General features: G+C 36.7%; 2 protein-coding genes across 2 annotated transcripts in view; one reads left to right on the top strand and one right to left on the bottom strand.

Annotated features, from left to right (window-relative positions):
- Nucleotides 1-18357, bottom strand: part of LOC121727270 (indian hedgehog protein) — a 48365-nt gene extending 30008 nt beyond the window's left edge. The window contains exon 1 of the mRNA XM_042114998.1: nucleotides 18041-18357. Within this exon, the coding sequence (XP_041970932.1) occupies nucleotides 18041-18316 (276 nt within the window). The 5' untranslated portion in view covers nucleotides 18317-18357. The remainder of the gene's footprint in view (nucleotides 1-18040) is intronic.
- LOC121727274 (dnaJ homolog subfamily C member 9) overlaps nucleotides 16228-18472 on the top strand; it is a 17561-nt gene continuing 15316 nt past the window's right edge. Inside the window, exon 1 of the mRNA XM_042115003.1 lies at nucleotides 16228-16256. The gene's annotated coding sequence lies outside the window, so the exon portion shown is untranslated. The remainder of the gene's footprint in view (nucleotides 16257-18472) is intronic.

Below are 18472 nucleotides of genomic sequence, written 5' to 3'. Positions count from 1 at the left end.
AAATACACTCGCGTTACACCTGATACACATTGTTACTGGTATTGTCAAGGATATAAGGAAAAAGTTAGTTCAGACTTCAGCCAGTGATTTCGAAATACAAAATTTTCAAAATGGCTAACGGCGGAGAGATATTTGATCAAGCAATTGACTGAAGGTGTGTGAAGCTTATGCCAAAATTAAATTAGAATTCAGCTATTATACAATCTTTTTAAGTGCGGCTGTTAGACAAAATATAACTTCACACAAGAAAAAAAATTTCACAAATTCTATTCTCAGAACAGTATTTTTTACACTTTTACTTATACAGTGTGTAACAAAAATAAGTGATAATACTTATTTTTGTTACACACTTCTGTGGTATAAACACTCAGCTTCACGGCATATGCTATAAGCATTTCCTTCAATAGTGTTTAAAGAGTTTTGGGAAAGAATAATTACTGTAGTTTACATACTTTAGGCACAGTCGCGTAAAGTTGCTGATGATATTGTACGAACCTACGACAACTCGCGCCGATCTAATGGTTTTTCAACCAAACAAGGTAAGGTTACACATAATATCGCATGTCGGCGCAAAAACAGACAATAAAAAATGACGTGCAATGTCACTTGGTGCAGGTATATATTATTATTATCTAATATTAGATTATCTAATTGCATTGTAGATCTAAAGAACTAATTGCAGTGAACAATTCTACTTCTGATAGTCACAAAGAAAATCTAAGTTTTAACAAAAAAAATTTTTCCGAACGAATTCCGAAATTCAGAATTTTCGATTCCGAATTTTCAGTCATTCGTAAAAAGTATTTTCTTTCTGAATATTCCATTTCGAAATACAGACTAAATTTCCAAACCGAAAAAGTTTAATTACAAATATTTATATTTAAACAAACTATTTCTATTTAGTGTTCTATTTTTTGTAAGTCCGAACGCTCTCATGGTAACCAGTAACCACTTAAACAAAAAACTACAAAGTTTACCTCTTTACAATTTTATGGTTAAATGTAGATAAAAATATGAGACCCGTGAGAACGAATCGCGTGCGGTTAGACCTATGTGCATGATTTGTTACATCGCATGCATCCACTTATATACTGGTGTAAGGACGCGTTCTGTCTAAGCTTTGAAATGTCTCCAATACGAGGGCCCCATCTTCTGTCGTCTATGAGATTCGGGTATGCCGAGTTTATATAATATAATTTTATTGCAAGAATTTTATTACTTCGTTGTGATGGCAGCTTCACTAATTGTTCGATTCAGTCCATTTGCTATCAAACTGCAAAATACTCAAATAATTTTCATCACAATATGTCAAACCAACCATTATAATGAAAATGCTGCTTTGTAGTTTGATAGGAAACGCATTGGATTGTACCAGTAACAAAACTGAATTATTTTTTATTGCATTAAAATATTAGTAGAATTGAGGTACAGAATACTAAGTATGCGGCATAAAAAGACAAAGTGGCGATACTTTATTTAAGTTGAGACGTATTCCTACGGGCTCATCCTTACTTTTAAAACATCTCGTGTATATGTACTAACTACTTAGCACATGCGTACACCCCGTAGCTATTTCCATTCACATACTTTCAACGACACCATTGAACCAGTTTCTAAATACGAACCAGCCCAAGATATTCTCGTAAGTGACCTAAGATGTTTGTAAACTGAAACTGTCGGCGTAATCGAACTAAGAACATAGCGTAATGGCTCAAATAGCTTGTACAAAATCAATTACATGCTTATGAAATTAATAAACAAATTGTAAACAAGAGCATGTGATTAGGCTCGCGAACAGAAGCGAATATCAACAAGTTGTAGATACGCACATAAAATTTCATAGTTTATGCTACATAAATTTAGATTGTTATACATCTCGTATTTCGATTAATGCTGAGTTATTCAACCATCATATCTTACTTTACAAAATAATGATGAATTATGATAAAACTAAAATACACACTAAATATATAGATAAAGACTGAAGAAAGTACAGAAAACTCCAGCAGTAATAATTTTAACGTAAAGACGCTTCTATTCAGATACTTACTCGGATGAGATCGAAGCATAAATAAATATCATCAAAACTAATGAAACCGCTAGGCGTTAAAATTACTGAAATCGTAAAATCTTGTTTGAACTGCGTCCTATATTACGCCTAGATAAACATCGGAGTGCGGTAGATTTTTATCTGACATATAAACACAAGTTATGGATTAAAAGATCGAGATAGAACGTAATCGAATATTACGAAACAGAGGAAGTCTGTATATTTTAAATAACGTATAAATAACCAAATTAGTTTCTTTCATGTACTCGTATAACAATGAATAATGAAAGGTGAGCCCAGCGCTTACTGGATGTAGTTGGGACACTGTAGTATTGACTCTTGGGATTGTTTTGTGCAAAAACTGAACAATTTCGCAGCTATGAGATCTTCTGACCATAAAGTTAATATACCTAGCGGAATAGAGCAACAATCTCGAGCTGTCAAACGAAACCGAAATTGGTTTTCATCTGTGTGAAAAATATGTGTACGTATACACTTTCACAAGCGTGATTGAAGATGAATTCAATGAGATTAAATTGTCAACGTGCGGCACGTGCCGACTGGACGTCAAAAAAGGGTGCTGCTGTCATGTATCACACGTCTCTTTTTACCACGCAGTGTTACTGATAGTGACATCTCTCTTGCTCAGGCCTTTGTTTGTCTATTCCGCTAGGTAAGTTTATGCTTCTGACCTAGTCTGCAGTCTTTATCTGTGACTTTTCCAATATGCCAGAGACCACAGACCTTATCTAGTCCTTAACCCATAAGAATGGTGAGTCTATGAGACATTTTTTGCATTTGCATTGCAATTATATATATTATCTTGATACCATTGTGTCTCAAATAAGCGCTCACCCTGATGACCATATAGATTGATCTAAAGAATCGTGACTTCAAGTACGAAATTTTTTGCTGTCGGCCGGCAAGCGAAACTCATTACTCACATACTTTGATACGAGCACCATATGGGAAACAAATTGATGGTCATAATAATGTAAACAGTTGAATCAGCTTCACCCACGCGCTCCTACCGCGGGTTTGGGCAGGACGTTGCTCTATCGGTGTATAATTATAAAACCGACTTCACTTTCTTTTATAAAGAACTAGATGTCCCGCGCGGCTTCGCCCGCGTATATTAGGAATTTTACAGAAACCGTACATTTTCCCATGAAAAATAGCTATACTCTCTTCACGTGGTCTACTCTATATATGTACATATTATGTGCCAAATATTGCCATAAAAATTGCTCCAGTAGTCTGTGAGATAAACCCTTTCTAATATTTCCCCCGTTTTTCCCACATTTTCCTGAGTTTCTTCGGTCGTATTAGTCGTAGCGTGATAATAATATAGCCAATAGCCTTACTCGATAAATGAGCTATGTAACACTGAAATTAGAAATAAGTTTTTAAATCGGATCTGTAGTTCCTGAGATAAGCGCGTTTAAGCAAACATACTCTTCAGGTTTTATAATATTATAAGTATAGATTTTTTTAAATTATCGCTTGACAAACTCGAGTCTCGATCTAAAAGACTATGAAAAGTACCAATAACAGGCTCATAATCATGGGACGATGCATGGTATAATATGGCAGTGATGATGATGATGGTGATGAATGTAATTTGCATAGTAGCATATGCTTTTCGTTCTTAAAACAACGCCGAAACTCCCAAACTTGTATCTATAAAGAATCAGGAGTTCTCTCAGCACCTTCCGAACCACGGTGTACCAGGTATACCTCGGTGCAAAATCTTACTTGTTGGTAGCATATGCTTAGAATACTTTTCACGAAACCGAAGTCACCACATGTTTCCCTATAAATTTTGAAGAGTTCCCTCGATTACTTATGGATCCTTCATCAGATCACCACTTTTGTAAATATAATACCAAATTGGGATGATATACCCTATACCCCTATGTACCCAAAAGAAAAATTTTGAAAATCGGTTAACAAACGGCGGAGTAATCGTTGAACATAAGAAAACGAACATAACACCTCCCTCATTTTGAAAGTCGGTTAAAATGGTAGCCTATGTGTTATTCTGATGTATAAGCTATATTATTGTAAAGTTTCATTAAAATCCGTTCAGTAGTTTTTGCGTGAAAGAGTAACAAACATCCATACATCCACACATCCACACATCCACACATCCATACATCTATACATCCAAACAAACTTTCGCCTTTATAATATTAGTAGGAAGTAGGACAAGAAGATAAGAAATAGGCTAAGATATGTAGTATTGGCGTAGGGTTTTAATTTAATTTAATCATCTTCATTACATTTTGAAAGACGTTCCAATATCTACTACGCAGGTTAGGGCTTTCCTCTACAATATAGTAATTATCAACCTCATCGTAAGAATCTTAGAAAAATATAACTGCTGAATTTACACAAGCATAGTATTTCTGAAAATTATGGATATGCCTTGATCGTAGATTCGTGAAAATCTATTGTTATCGCGGTCGAATGTGACCGCTTGGGAGTTGAAACATTAATAGAGACAATGTAGGCTTGCAATTTTAAGGAAATTTTAGTTCAGATTTCATCTTTTTTATGTCCTGAGCAACCACTACTGCATCTAAAATTTATGATTTGCAAGAATAGAATTGTGTGTGTATTTAAATGTGTAGACAGTTAATATATTATGTGAGGACAGTGATTCACGTGGTCATAGCAATTTTGCAACGTAACTTATTAACATGCCTTTTATATTCGCACATTCTTGTGAATTGGTTTTGACCAGAGACTATAATGTAGGACAGATATTCCAGGCTTTAAGTTTGTTTTCAACGGACTTTGACCCATCATACTGTATCTCCTGTGTAGCCAGGATTTACAGCAGTATCTATCCAACCATGAAAACTCTTTGATATGATCTCAGGGCTTAACTTTCAGGGCTTAACTTTAGTAGGATACGGTTATTTCACAAGGATACTTGTGAAATAACCGTATTATTTCAACAGCTTGTCGATTTATATAAATGTATACACATTACTATATTTACCAGAGTATTTACCAGTGGGGTTCCTTTAACTTCATCCTCATCCAACTATTATACAGGCTAAGGCCTCCTCCTTCCTTTGTAGAAGAACCAGTTTCACTATATTCTAATGATTTGTCACGACTACTTATTAAACTATTAAATCTAAAACTTTGCGCTGTGCATTTTTAACTTCTACTTACAAGCCTCTTATCGAACTTCATGAGATCCTATGGTGCTTAATTCTCCAGCCACGTCTATTCTTCCTCACTCTGTCGGTTTAACCAACTTACACAAGAATGCACTTTGGCACGAGGTCTCAATCAGTAATATGTTTACGTTGGCACAACGATATACAAGACCACATCACAAGATTAATATTAAAGGTGGCAGATCGGAACTTAAATTTATGATCACCCATTGTCTCCGTTGCGTCATCTGAAGCATTCGGTGACATCCGATCCTAAATTATTTTAAAAAACCTTAAAAGCTCACATTGAATGAGCCTTTTTTGTTTTTATACAATTTTAAACTGTTTCTATGAGCTTTTTATACAATTTTAAAATAGACTGTTTCTGTCAGCGTTAGTTTTTCATGCTATGTTTATTGTTTACCTTTACCACACCTTTGCTTTTCGGACGAGGCGTCGAAATCCGGTGCGATTTTTTGTCTTTGGGTTTTGCGGGTTTTTTTTGGTGCCCCAGACAGGATCAGTTTAAACCGATTCTAAGATAAAATGAAAATTTGGAATTGATGCTGAAGTTAAATCAGGATAATTTATCTGTCGTTTAAGTAAGTAAGTAAGTCTTTATTTCCAAGAATTTTAATTATATTATTCCAATAAAACTACCTCTACTTAACGCTTTCTTTTTCATTCTCACTTTTGTATCTAGACTAAGAAGTTCAATATTACAGAAAATCTTTTCAGAAACTTAATTTATAAAAATAGATTAATAAGTTTCACGTGATAATTTTCTTTTTTTAATTGTGTCTATTGATGTTACTTTTGCCTCCTTTCACGTATTTGTTTCATTGTTCCAAATGTGCAAGTATGAGGTTAGAGATATAGACGCAAACCGCTGCTCTGCTTGAGTTACGACCGCAGCCTCATGCAACCAGTCAATGAACCCTGGACATATTTACTCGATTAACCAACATTTGTTATTGAAAACTCCGACTACCAATTCTCTGGTAAGGTTAGATTTAGTCTATTGAGGTTAGGACTTCATTGAAATCATTGAACTCAGAAATAGAATCTTCAGTCAGTAATTGAAAACATATTTACTAATTCTGATTCAGAATTCGCTAGCGACTAGATCCGTTATCGCTTTCGTTCAGCAGTCGAACTTCTCGCGGTATACGTTGACTAATCCCATTAAAGCGTTAACTAAGGCCTTTAAAAAAGCCTGTCAGAGCAACAAAGGGCCGCTAGGAGCGGGTGGAGTCGTGTTTGAGTTGTGTGTTGACACTGGTGTTTCTCACCTGAACAATGCTCGTTTGCATTAATGTAAATTAGGTTAGGCCGCCTACGTTCAATTAGATGTACCCCAGTGTGTACATACCGCGGCCCGACTAACAGCATACACACAACAACTTCCACATGTACTTATCAACAAACCAGATGCTTTACAGAAGTCTGATAGCGTTCTACGCTTGTTCTTCACGCTGGGTTAGTTCCCGAACAAGCAACAAGTTGTTACTTGTTGCTACATATTCTATAGATATTGCTTCAGATGAATTAATGAGATAACCAGAATTTGATGTTACCGTCAAAAAAATTGCTAAAATTATCTACTTTATCAAAGCAAATATCTTCAGGTAAACCACTAGGGTTTACGAATTACCAAGGGCAAAACCCTAAAAAAGTAATAAATAACCCTGACACTGTATTCAGTTCTTTACACGAGATAGAAGACGCTTTAACGGAAATCAATTTATCTAACGCATATTAACAAGATCATTCCCAAAATTAATCCAAGGAGCACACAAGAACCTTCTAGAAATAACCAACAACAAAATATAATAGTCGATTGTTGCGAAGTATTCTAAAATAGTGGCGGATGTTGTCAAAGTGTGTGCGCTGGCGAGCGTCTGTCAGCGGGCCGGCTCATCGCGTAAACACGCCGAGGAACGATTTGCGTTTTTACGGGAATCCGCGCCCGTTCCCATAGTTTACTATAATATTGGAGATTGGAAATCCCGCAAATGTAGCAAGAGTAGGTAAAGAGCAGGTTAACATTGAAAAGAGTTGTATAAGAGAAACAAAAGATGCTATAGCGATACCTGTAAAATAAAAATACCGTGAATCATAAAATGTGTAAGGATAGTCTATTTATAAACGATATAAAGAACACGGGCGATAAATATTCACAAATAAAATCGATAGATACACATAATAATATATTTAATTATGCTAAACATAAGATAGGACCATATAAATGATAATTAGCGTCGTTAAGTGCTCGAAACATGCCAGTCAATAAAATAGCAGTAACGAAACAAAAACCGCAAGCAAAATGTCCCATTAACATTTCCTAACGTCACAAATCACACCAAAACGCAAGATCTATAACCGAAAAAAAATCTATGCTGGGAATGATTTTTTTTAGTGCGCAGTCGCACGCGCGGCTCGATTGAGGCTGTGTGGTCCTCGCTAGCCACTTTGTAAATAGCGCGGTTTACCTTTTTCAACTTTTGTGTTTTGTTACCTTTTGTGCTGTTATACGACCAATATTACCATAGCTATTTAGGCGCGTCGGATAAATAAATACGTCATTTATCACGATAACTGATGCGCACGTCGCGTCGGCCCAATGGGGTGAAGATTTGATCTTTAGCCTCCACGATTTGTAATGTTGCCATTGTTTTATTATCGAGCAAAAAATATTGATACGCGAGTGCCTACCATAAATAGTTTATTGTTTATTACCTACATTTTGTATTCGTATTGGTTTAAGTTTTTCTTATTCTATGCTCTTTCAAAAATTCAGTATTTCAGCTTGTAACCCTCAACTACCATTAAATTTTTTCCATGTTCTGAAATACTAGTTAGTGTGTAGTACGACACTATTATTTTAATGTTAAAAGTTAAAACCAAAACAATTTAAATGAAACGCGACGAGCATAAACCTCGTCGGCAATAAAAAATCGTCATGGAAGTCGAACAAAAATCAAAGCACAATAAATTCACTCAAACCGCAGGCATCTTTCACAATATTTGTATCGGGGTGACAAAAAGGGCCGAAAGGGCGGCCCTTCGTTGAATGAAGGGAAGGTAAATAAATATAAATAAAGGTTAGGGCGGTGCGGGGCCGGGGCCCGGCGGGGCGCCTGCGCGGGCGCATCGCAACATAAAATGCCCACATACCTTTTAATGAGAATATTTTATATTATTTTCCGAACTGACAATGCCGTAACGGCACCTTAATGTTACTTTTATGTGGCTTTGTAAACACGTGTATTGTTTGGAATTCGATTGGTTTCACCGACGACACTATAGCGCATTTATGAAATACATAAAAGTAGGGCGGGCAAAAAAAAATGGTTTCGATAACCATAAACAATTTTCCGGTGTAGAATTCCATTACAGGCTCATTGTTGTTGTTACACGTCGTTAAACTGGCCCAATGAGAAACGTAAAGTGGCGGGCCCGCAGTACCCCGGCCAATTACAGGTTAGAACTGCGCGCACTTTTATTGGGTGTAAGCCTTAAGTGATAATCGACACGGCGAGAACGCTCGTGATTTTTACTGCCTTAAAATATTACTAGCGTGAAAGTCATCTATTAAACTGGACGCAATTATCTTCTTTAATCTATTATGATTTGGATGTTTTGTGCTTGATTTTCATTGACAATGTTTCGAGGTTGGCGACTCTTATCAATTATCATCATTGCAATGATCTTAATCACTTAATCATAACAAATACCTACTATCATCCAGGGATATTTCAATCATATTTATGTTTTTCTTATCGTCAAAAACCCTTTGGTTAGTACTACTGAAATTATACTACTGCACACTTAAAATCTGTCTATTGCTATTTGCACATTCATCCATCCACACATACAAAACACAGCTCATATACGTTACAAAACGGCCCCTTAAAGATTGCGATCAAAGCGTGAAAGTACATTCATCGTAGTATCGAGTACTTTCATCGGAGCTGTTAATAATTTCGCAAGTACCAATCAATTTGATGTAATAGATTTGTTTGAGGAAGTGTGGTTTATCTCGAACCAGTAAAGGCGATTAAATTAAACCCTTTCATACCCATTTGTTGTTGCGGCCCATTTTACCCACGCCGCCGGATCGGAGAGTATTTACGTTAACGCCTGTAAACGGTTAATGGCTTTTTATAAATATCTGAGGTAAATTATTCGGGTTATTGCGACAGCCCATTTTCCCTGGTGAATCCCAGCTTACAGGAGTTGAGTTGGAGAGCAGTGGTTGGGCATAGGTCCAGGCATGAGTCCCTAAAAATGTATACTTTTCGCCGTCTTTGACTTTCAAATATTTTATTAAAATACCCATTTTACATAAATTTATTATTGCCGCTGAGTTCACAATACAAAAAATCCTTTCATTGGCGTCCCTAATTTTGTTTTCCTAATTTGCAAGGTGCCATAACCTCTCAATAATTGGGCAGTTTTCGCTATTTATTTTTTTAACAAACAAGTTGCCTTACCAACAGGTTCACAATTATATAACATTTTTAGGCAAGTAAGACAAAAATTCACAACCCATTTCGAATTGTATTACAGAAATGAGACGTTACCTTGACTCTTCAACGGAATTCTGACACGAGTGAGATAAAAATGGGAACACAGAGCCCCGTAAGATTATGTAAATATATTATTAAGTAATATTGCTCGTCAAATACTGGCTAATCCCCGGTGCCCGTGCCCCAGCATTGACTGTGGTTTGACAGATAAGAGGAGATAAGAGACAAATATTTGCGGGCATGAAACAGCAAACAAACCTACTTTTAATTGTTTCACCGTAAGTTATGGACAACTGATTTTAGATTCATGTGGCAGTCGATGTGTTAGAATTTTCGATAATTAGATTATTAAAAACGTTTTTATCTAAATTTGGCTTGAAATTTTAGTAAAAGAAAATGGCAGACTATGAAAAAATGAAGATGCTTTTGCGGTGTTATGATCGCTGGTACTTGTTGGTATCACGTATCAACAACAATTAAATGGTTGCTTATGAGTTATGAGATACGACATAGTTATAAGAGTTCACTTTGAATTGGATTGGATAGCACTCATAAAAGGGAAATCCCTGTAATGAGGATCCATAGGCATACTATTTAATTGGCAAAAATTTTCTAAATGACCAAAAATCAACGTAATCAACTAGCTATAGCCTATAGGTACTAGACATGGGCGTAGCCACACTGGGGCAAGCTGGGGCGCTTGCCCTACCCTGGCTCTGGCCTATTATAATGCTTAATTAAACATTTTTTTTATTATATTATTGACTATTAGTATTGACTATTGAGGTGCCTTAGCTCATGATGATGAGAGAACTTTCCATTTATGCAAACTCGACGTTCACACGTCGTATTGACATACAAGTGTCAGCGCACACTATACACTACACACTTGAGACACAGTATAAATATTATACAGTAAAGTTGCTCAGACATGTCCTTGAAAATAATCTCGTTTAGCAAAGAGAGAAGTTTCACGTGATTTCATAACACTTTAACATCATTTAGCTTATTCCAGTTATCTAAAATCACGCTGATGTGTGTGTGCCTGATTCAAGTGGTCAGGTACGAAGATGGACTACTGTTTATAACTTATATTGTGGTACACACTACACAGGAGATGCAAATCGGTAATTTATCGCTTAAGCGAGTATAAACACAAACACAGGTTCAAAGACCTATTGAACAGTATTTAAACAAGTGGCAAAAGGCTTAGGGGGAATATTTCCACGTGTCGACTTTTACTATAGTCGCTTCAAGTCTCCTCAACTGAGTGATTATTTTGCGATCGATTTATATCTTTTAGTGCAACTTAAGTCACCCCAATTTAAAAACAAAAAACATAACTTAAAGATGTTAGGTCTGTACTCTATCTTAATATATATATTTCTTGTGTGCGTGTGTATGTGACTGAACTCCTCCTAAACGACTGGACCAATTTTGATGAAATTTTTTGTGTGTGTTCGTGGAGATTCGAGAATGGTTTAGATTTACAGTTTGGTCTACTGGAAAATGTTTTTTCAATTAATTTCTTATTTATAAGGAGTTGTTGATTTTGGAATGTTTTACATTAGATCCGGCGGACGGCGCTATCATCGCATTCAATATTATTCTATTTCAATTTTAGTTTGTCCTGACAGATGGTGCTACGATTAATTTGAAAAAAATTTTGTTATTCAATTTATGTGCTGATTAAAATATTAAATAAATAACACATAGGCTACAATTTTAACCGACTTTCAAAATGGGGGAGGTGTTATGTTCGTTTTCTTATATTCAACGATTACTCCGCCGTTTGTTAACCGATTTTCAAAATTTTTCTTTTGGTATATAGGGTATCATCCCAATTTGGTATTATATTCAGAAAAGTGGTGATCTGATGAAGGATCCATAAGTAATCGAGGGAACTCCTCAAAACTTATAGGGAAACATATGGTGACTTCGGTTTCGTGAGAAGTATTCTAAGCATATGCTACCAACAAGTAAAATTTTGCACCGAGATATGCCTGGTATACCGTGGTTCGGAAGGTGCTGAGAGAATTCCTGATTCTTTATAGATACAAGTTTGGGAGTTTCGGCGTTGTTTTAAGAACAGAAAGCATATGCTACTATGCAAATTACATTCTTCATCATCATCATCATCATCACTACCATATTATACCATTTCATAGTCTTTTAGATCGAGACTCGAGTTTGTCAAGCGATAATTAAAAAAAATCTATATCTACCTAATATTATAAACCTGAAGAGTATGTTTGCTTGAACGCGTCAATCTCAGAAACTACAGGTCCGATTTAAAAACTTATCTCAGTGTTAGATAGATCATTTATCGAGTAAGACTCATCATTTATCGAGAAGGTTATATTATATTATTACTCTAAGACTAATACGACAGAAGAAACTCAGGAAAATGTGGGATAAACGGGGGAAATATTTTTTATGGGAAAATGTACCTACGGATTCTGTAAAATTTCTAATTTACGCGGGCGAAGCCGCGCGGGACATCTAGTACCTACTATAACTTACCACATCGTACCTATGATTAGGCTTTAGAATTCAGACTGTTATAGACCTGCATGCCTCAAGGGACATATTATTACAGTTGCAGCCATTTTTTATAAGCAAATTAGGTTATCTTGTTATTAAAAATTCTATCCAATAATTCCAAACAGCATGTGATATAACTAAAAAACTACAATATTTACTTTTATATTACATAATGAAATGACTAATATCAATTTTCAGGAGCGCGTAGGTTTCTTTGCAGATAATTTATAAGTCAATAAGTAATGATAATAATTTGATCAATAAATTTTAAATAATCAATTAACATCTGGCTAGCCAAATAATTAATTAATCCGTAGCTACCTCGCCATTTAAATAAATATTCTGTATAAAGGTTAATACAAATGGTAAACACGGTGTTATGATAGGTCGTTAAAGATCTTTATTACATTTTACAGCGCCGTAAACCAACCGTAGAATTTTAGGATTAATTTGATTATGGTCAATTATTCACCAAACGATCGGCTCGTTTTTTCTTCGCTAATAAGCTAAAAGCGTCTAATTTGGCCGGCGGTCTCTTTGCCGAGTCCCGCGTATAAAACTCGTTCAAACAATCGATAATTAGGTGACCTTAGATTTATATTGCGCTAATTTATAGGGGCAGTAAATTATCATGGAATATCGCGCATTTACCGTTTACGAGGGCCGGCGCGGGCGCAGGCAGATGCCAGTAAAAGCTCATTGTAATACGAGCCTCGAATACCGAATTGAATAATGCTGACCTATCCCGCGGCCGCCTCCGCCGTAAATCACGGAGATATTTATGTCGTCCCCTCGCCCCGCGCCGCCTGCGCCGCCATGTTAAAAACCTACATAAAACTGTAATTCCTAATGGAATTGAAAGTCTGCGATGCGGTCTGAAAACTATTCTGCGGTCGTCGCGACTAACGTTCGAAGGTTTTAGAAATAAAAACACATATAACAGGCCACGCCGCTCTGATTCCATGCGTTTTGTCGTCGGAATAACGAATTGTAGGCGTGTTGCAGCGTTGCGACGACGCGCGTCAAGACAATGCAAGACCGTGAGAGCCAAGTGCGTTACGTTCATACTCCCACTTCATCTTCTGTTCGTCATTCCAAAAGTCAAAATACTGCTGCCGAAGACGCATCAATGTATTACAATTTACATCATAAGAGTGAAGCCAAACGAGCGTAATAGTTTGTGAGTTGTGAATCGCAGAATTTCGGCTGGCAGAAATTCTGCTGCATTCAGTTTCATACAAAAGTCCTGTTTGATTCATGTCATACTAATTTTGTGAGTCATGATTTGTATGAAAAGATACGACTGACAAAATTACGCTCGTTTGGCTTCACCCTAAAACGTTGCGCGTCGGAACGTTGCCGCTGCGGCAACTCAATGCAATGTGGTTTGGTGTAACGCTGCGCATGCGGCTAATCGTGACGCTCATCCATGTCCTTCCTTCGTATTTATTGTTTCGTTTCGGAACGTTCGAATTATTTCAATTTAAATATTCAAACGAACGTTCGGGAGCAATTGTATAAATACCAACGACGACAGGTTTATCTTAAACGCACACGGAGATGCATAAACTTCACTTATGTTTCTTATTCATGAGAAATAAATAATACTACGAGGAGATACCGATTCCCGATAAAAAGTGGGACCGAGTTAAATGGGAGGCACGGTAGAAAGAAAGTAATGGAGGCGCACGGAACCGGTTCGGATTTTTACGAATGCAAGGTTGAGACGGCGGCCATGTGCGGTACATAGCCGGCAGATTCGCGTCAGCCGCCGGTACATAGCCCACAATATAGATGGATTCTACACGCAAGCTTGTTTATAGGCTTCACTGAAAAGACCTGAAAGAGGTTTTACTATTTTTTTACGTGGATACAAGTCTTTGGGACTATACTTTTCTATTTTTTAAATTATATTCATCTTATTTTCTTGCTTGTTTATCACACAGGCTCAAGAGACTGAAAATTTGCTTTGCTTGAAGGTTACAGGACTACAATATTCTTATATTATTTCTTATATGTTCATCTTACTTTCCGGTATAGGGTTTTCAACCATCCGGGACAAGTAAAGCCATGTTTGACCAACAAACACTTAATAATCTTATGCAATTATTTGCGAATTGCAGAACAAATAACGGATCCTCGCAGACTATTTCGAGTTAGCGAGGAAACTGGATTTCGTCGAAAAGCCGTAATTGCTTTTAAAGTGAGGTGCGAACCTTGTATCCGAATATTCGAATCGAGTAAACCATTTTAATCGATTGCAGACGTATTAATTCGTTAACCACATGCATGTCTAGTTTATAATAATAATAATAATATCTATGGACGCTTCACACCACGTCAGTCTGTCCCCGTGCTAAGTACCTAAAGGACTTGTGTTACAGATACCAGACAACGGAAATATATTTAATACTTTTATACTATACATATATTTAAGATTTTTATTATATCATTTTTTTTTTATTTTATGTATAAACTTTATAATATTATGTTACTATAAAAATTTTTGTTCTGAAGATTTTATTCAAGGTTTCAACAACTCGATCCGCATGGTGATATACGTGTTTTAAAGAGCTACGTCAATAGTAAACGTCTATTTATTTTGTGACGCACTATAGCTGAAAATGTGCTACGGAAAATGGTACTGAAAATGCATCTACACAACGCGTTACATGCGTTTTTTAAGTAATATACTGTCGTTAAGGACGGCTGGTGTCTTGGGCGTACCCAGGTTCTGGGCCAGGGGGGGGGGGGGGGGGGGGCAAACTACCCAGGTTTTGGTGCCAGGGGGGGCAAATTACCCAGGTTCTGGGCCAGGGGGGGAGCATATCAGATTTTTCATAAGCTAGATGTTTATAAAGAATAAAAAATTAATAATTTTTAGTTGTAAAAATATTGTATTGCAAACAAATGGCAAAAAATCGTTTTCTTAATTTTTAATTTTTATAGATAAAAGTACTCGATAATATACTTAGTAGGGACGTCAACATAAGCTAGATGTTTATAAAGAATAAAAAATTAATAATTTTTAGTTGTAAAAATATTGTATTGCAAACAAATGGCAAAAAATCGTTTTCTTAATTTTTAATTTTTATAGATAAAAGTACTCGATAATATACTTAGTAGGGACGTCAACATGATCCAGGGGGGGGGGGGGGGCGGCTGCCCTCCCTGCCCCCCCCTCGGTACGCCCATGGCTGATGTCAAACAATAGAATTTAACAAATTTTTCTACGCAAAAGTACTGCCACAATAGACATAACTACTGCTGAAAACGCGCGATGTGTTTATTTTTTTGTTCTTATCTTAAGAATTGCTCAATATCAACTTTATTAATTCCTAAAAGGAGTAACTTTTATATAAGTAGGCTTTCGCATATTATGGTAAGTGATCTTAAACTTAAATGGTATTTACCTACCAGAGTTTTCAACAGCCTTCATGTGTGCACTAAGTGTGAAACTGTACACATTTTACTTGTAGTAAATAACCAAAGGACATTAAATACTTAACATAAGACCACTAATGTATTATGTAAGATAAGATGTATATTGTATAATGTATATTGTAAGTGAGATCCTTACTTAGTAACGATGTGTTAGGTTAGTTATTCAATGACTTACTGAAAATAATTACTTAGAGCCTGAAAATGTATAAACATTTTAGTAAACCTAGCTTTATATCTAAGCTTAGCTTTAAAAATTAGGTGATTACAAAATAAATTAATTGTTCCTTAAAATATTATTATAATGCATGGAATTCTGAAATTAATAACTTGATAAAAAAAGCACAGGCTGTATCTTAAAATTAACACATTAAGGGTCTGTTTCACCACTTCCTGATAAAGTGCCGGATAGGCTATCCACAACTTTTTTGACAGATTCTCTTTTTTTACATTCTCTTTCATTAGTCTATGGAGTGAAACAGGCCCTTAAAATTTTAAGAAATATAAACATTACAAGCTCACATTTTCAACTCCTTTTCATGGATTTTCCGGCTAAACTTTAGTCGAGCCGGAAATATCCTTAGATTTTCTTTTAGGTAAACTGTTTAATAATAAAATATTATAAACCTAATATAGGGAATAAATAAGATACAATTTAAGTAACTTATTATTTAATTAAATAACTTTTAAAGTGAAAAACTTATTGCAGTGAGAATATCGCAAACAAGCTAAGTTTGTTTGCCATCTTACTCCATATTTGCCATCCCATTAGAGCGAGGTCATCTATGTTGACTCGAACTCAAATACTTGATTTGGCTAACATAGCCAATAGCCTTAGCCAATCGGCTAGACGCATCTGTAGCGTTAAAAAAATTTTGTAATTCTAGTCAAGGAAGGACCAAAAAAGTGCCACTTTTAAAAAATATATTTTTATAGGTACATTTGTATCCGTCTGAAGACAATGCGATGAAAATTATATTAAGAAATGTTGTTAGTGTTTAATGTTTAATTAAATGTTTTTTTTTTAATATTTCATTTTATAAAGAGTAGGTAAAATGACATAGAAATGTAAACCCGTAAACTTTTCTCAGGTCTCAATTGGCCACTTTAGTCTTTTGATATCTACGTTAATAAAAGCAATATTAAAAATACTAAAACTAATAATAATTAAATTACTTTAATGCTTAGATACTATAAGAAATTCATTATAAGATATTATTTTATAAGTTGAAGCCTGCGCCATCCATTCTCCGTCGGCAGATCAAACGGCGCTCATTAAACTGATCATTTTTACTTATATTTATTCTATAACTACTTTAAGTCATTTTAAATCACTTAGAATGCCTATTGCCTAGTAATATAAATTTATAATAATAAAAATATAAATCTTGAGAATTTTATTCCTCTCGGTAAGAAAATTAACTAAGTTGTTACATTGTTTGCTGTTATAACTTAAAAGGAATTTTAGAAATGATATTTTCTTGTTTTATTTGTTGTTATTTTTGCAGATTTTCTTAAGGTAGTTCGTTTTAGAACGAGTAGTTCTTATTGTATAAGTATGGATCATAAGAAACAGGGTGCTATGTCCTCTCAAAAAATACTAATAGGAGCCTATTTTCAATCTATTTTTACCTACTTGATCTTTCGTTAGGTACTACTTGTCGATCTAACTTTAAAAAATATCACTTATAACAATTTAGGAACGATTAAATTTAAAGGACAGAATACACAAAACGTCGAGATGTATCCAGACGTTTCTCAAATCTTGAGACTCGACTTGAGAGAGAATTGACGTCACGGCCGCAGCCACCTCAGCCTTCGACCATGACTCCGTAGTGCCTCAATTCAACAACAATCGTACTACATGTCGTGAGCAAATATTGAAAACATTATCAGCACAAACAAACATCGAATTCTAAGGACCGTCACGCGCGACACTAAACAACATTCCGTAAAACGATTTATACGCTCAACGTCCGACCACGCTAATTATGCAATCCTGAAAAAATAATATACGACCCCCGTAAAGCGCATTCGCTCCGACCCGGCCGGGGCGACAATTTCTCGAAAGTACGTAAAAATTGAAAGGGATCCATCATTCATACATTAGTCACAGGCCGCTCGGTGCGCCCAGCGTGATCGTGGGCACAATCGCGACACCCGCTACGAGGCTACCGTCCCGCCCGCGACCCGGCCCATTGTTCCCCGTGTTTACACCGCCCGACACCGCCCGCGCCCTAAACTGTTTCCAAAACACCGGACACTTCAGCGCCCATTGTCTTCCCGCGGCTGTCACTCACCTGCGTCATCAGGCGGTCGGCGCCGGTGCCCTCGTCGTCCTTGAAGTCGATGTCCGGGTTGTAGTTGGGCACCAGGTCCCTGAACTTGTCGTCGTCCCTGGTGATGCGGCCCTCGGGCGGGCCGCTCGCGGACTTGGCGTTCTCCCCGATGTTGGGGTCGTGCTGGTTGAACACTAGGGGCGTGATGCGGTGCGGGCCGTGGCGGCGCGTGAAGCCGCGGCCCGGGCCGCAGGCGGCCGCCGCCCCCAGCCACAGTAGCACCAGGCCGAGCCTCATCTCGGGGACATCACTGCGCGCACTCCGCACTCGCACGACCACCGCGCGCCGCGTTCGCTGCGACACTGGCTCGCGGCCCGATGCATCCCTCGTCCAGCCCCCTGGCCTTTTGTATCCGACATGAATGAAGTGGCCGAGCCTATCATTGTTTCCCAA

Source organism: Aricia agestis, chromosome 5, assembly GCF_905147365.1.
Source record: "Aricia agestis chromosome 5, ilAriAges1.1, whole genome shotgun sequence".
NCBI lineage: Eukaryota > Metazoa > Arthropoda > Insecta > Lepidoptera > Lycaenidae > Aricia > Aricia agestis.
The sequence above is the reverse complement of the archived record's forward strand: the minus strand, read 5'-3'. Positions and strand labels throughout refer to the sequence as shown.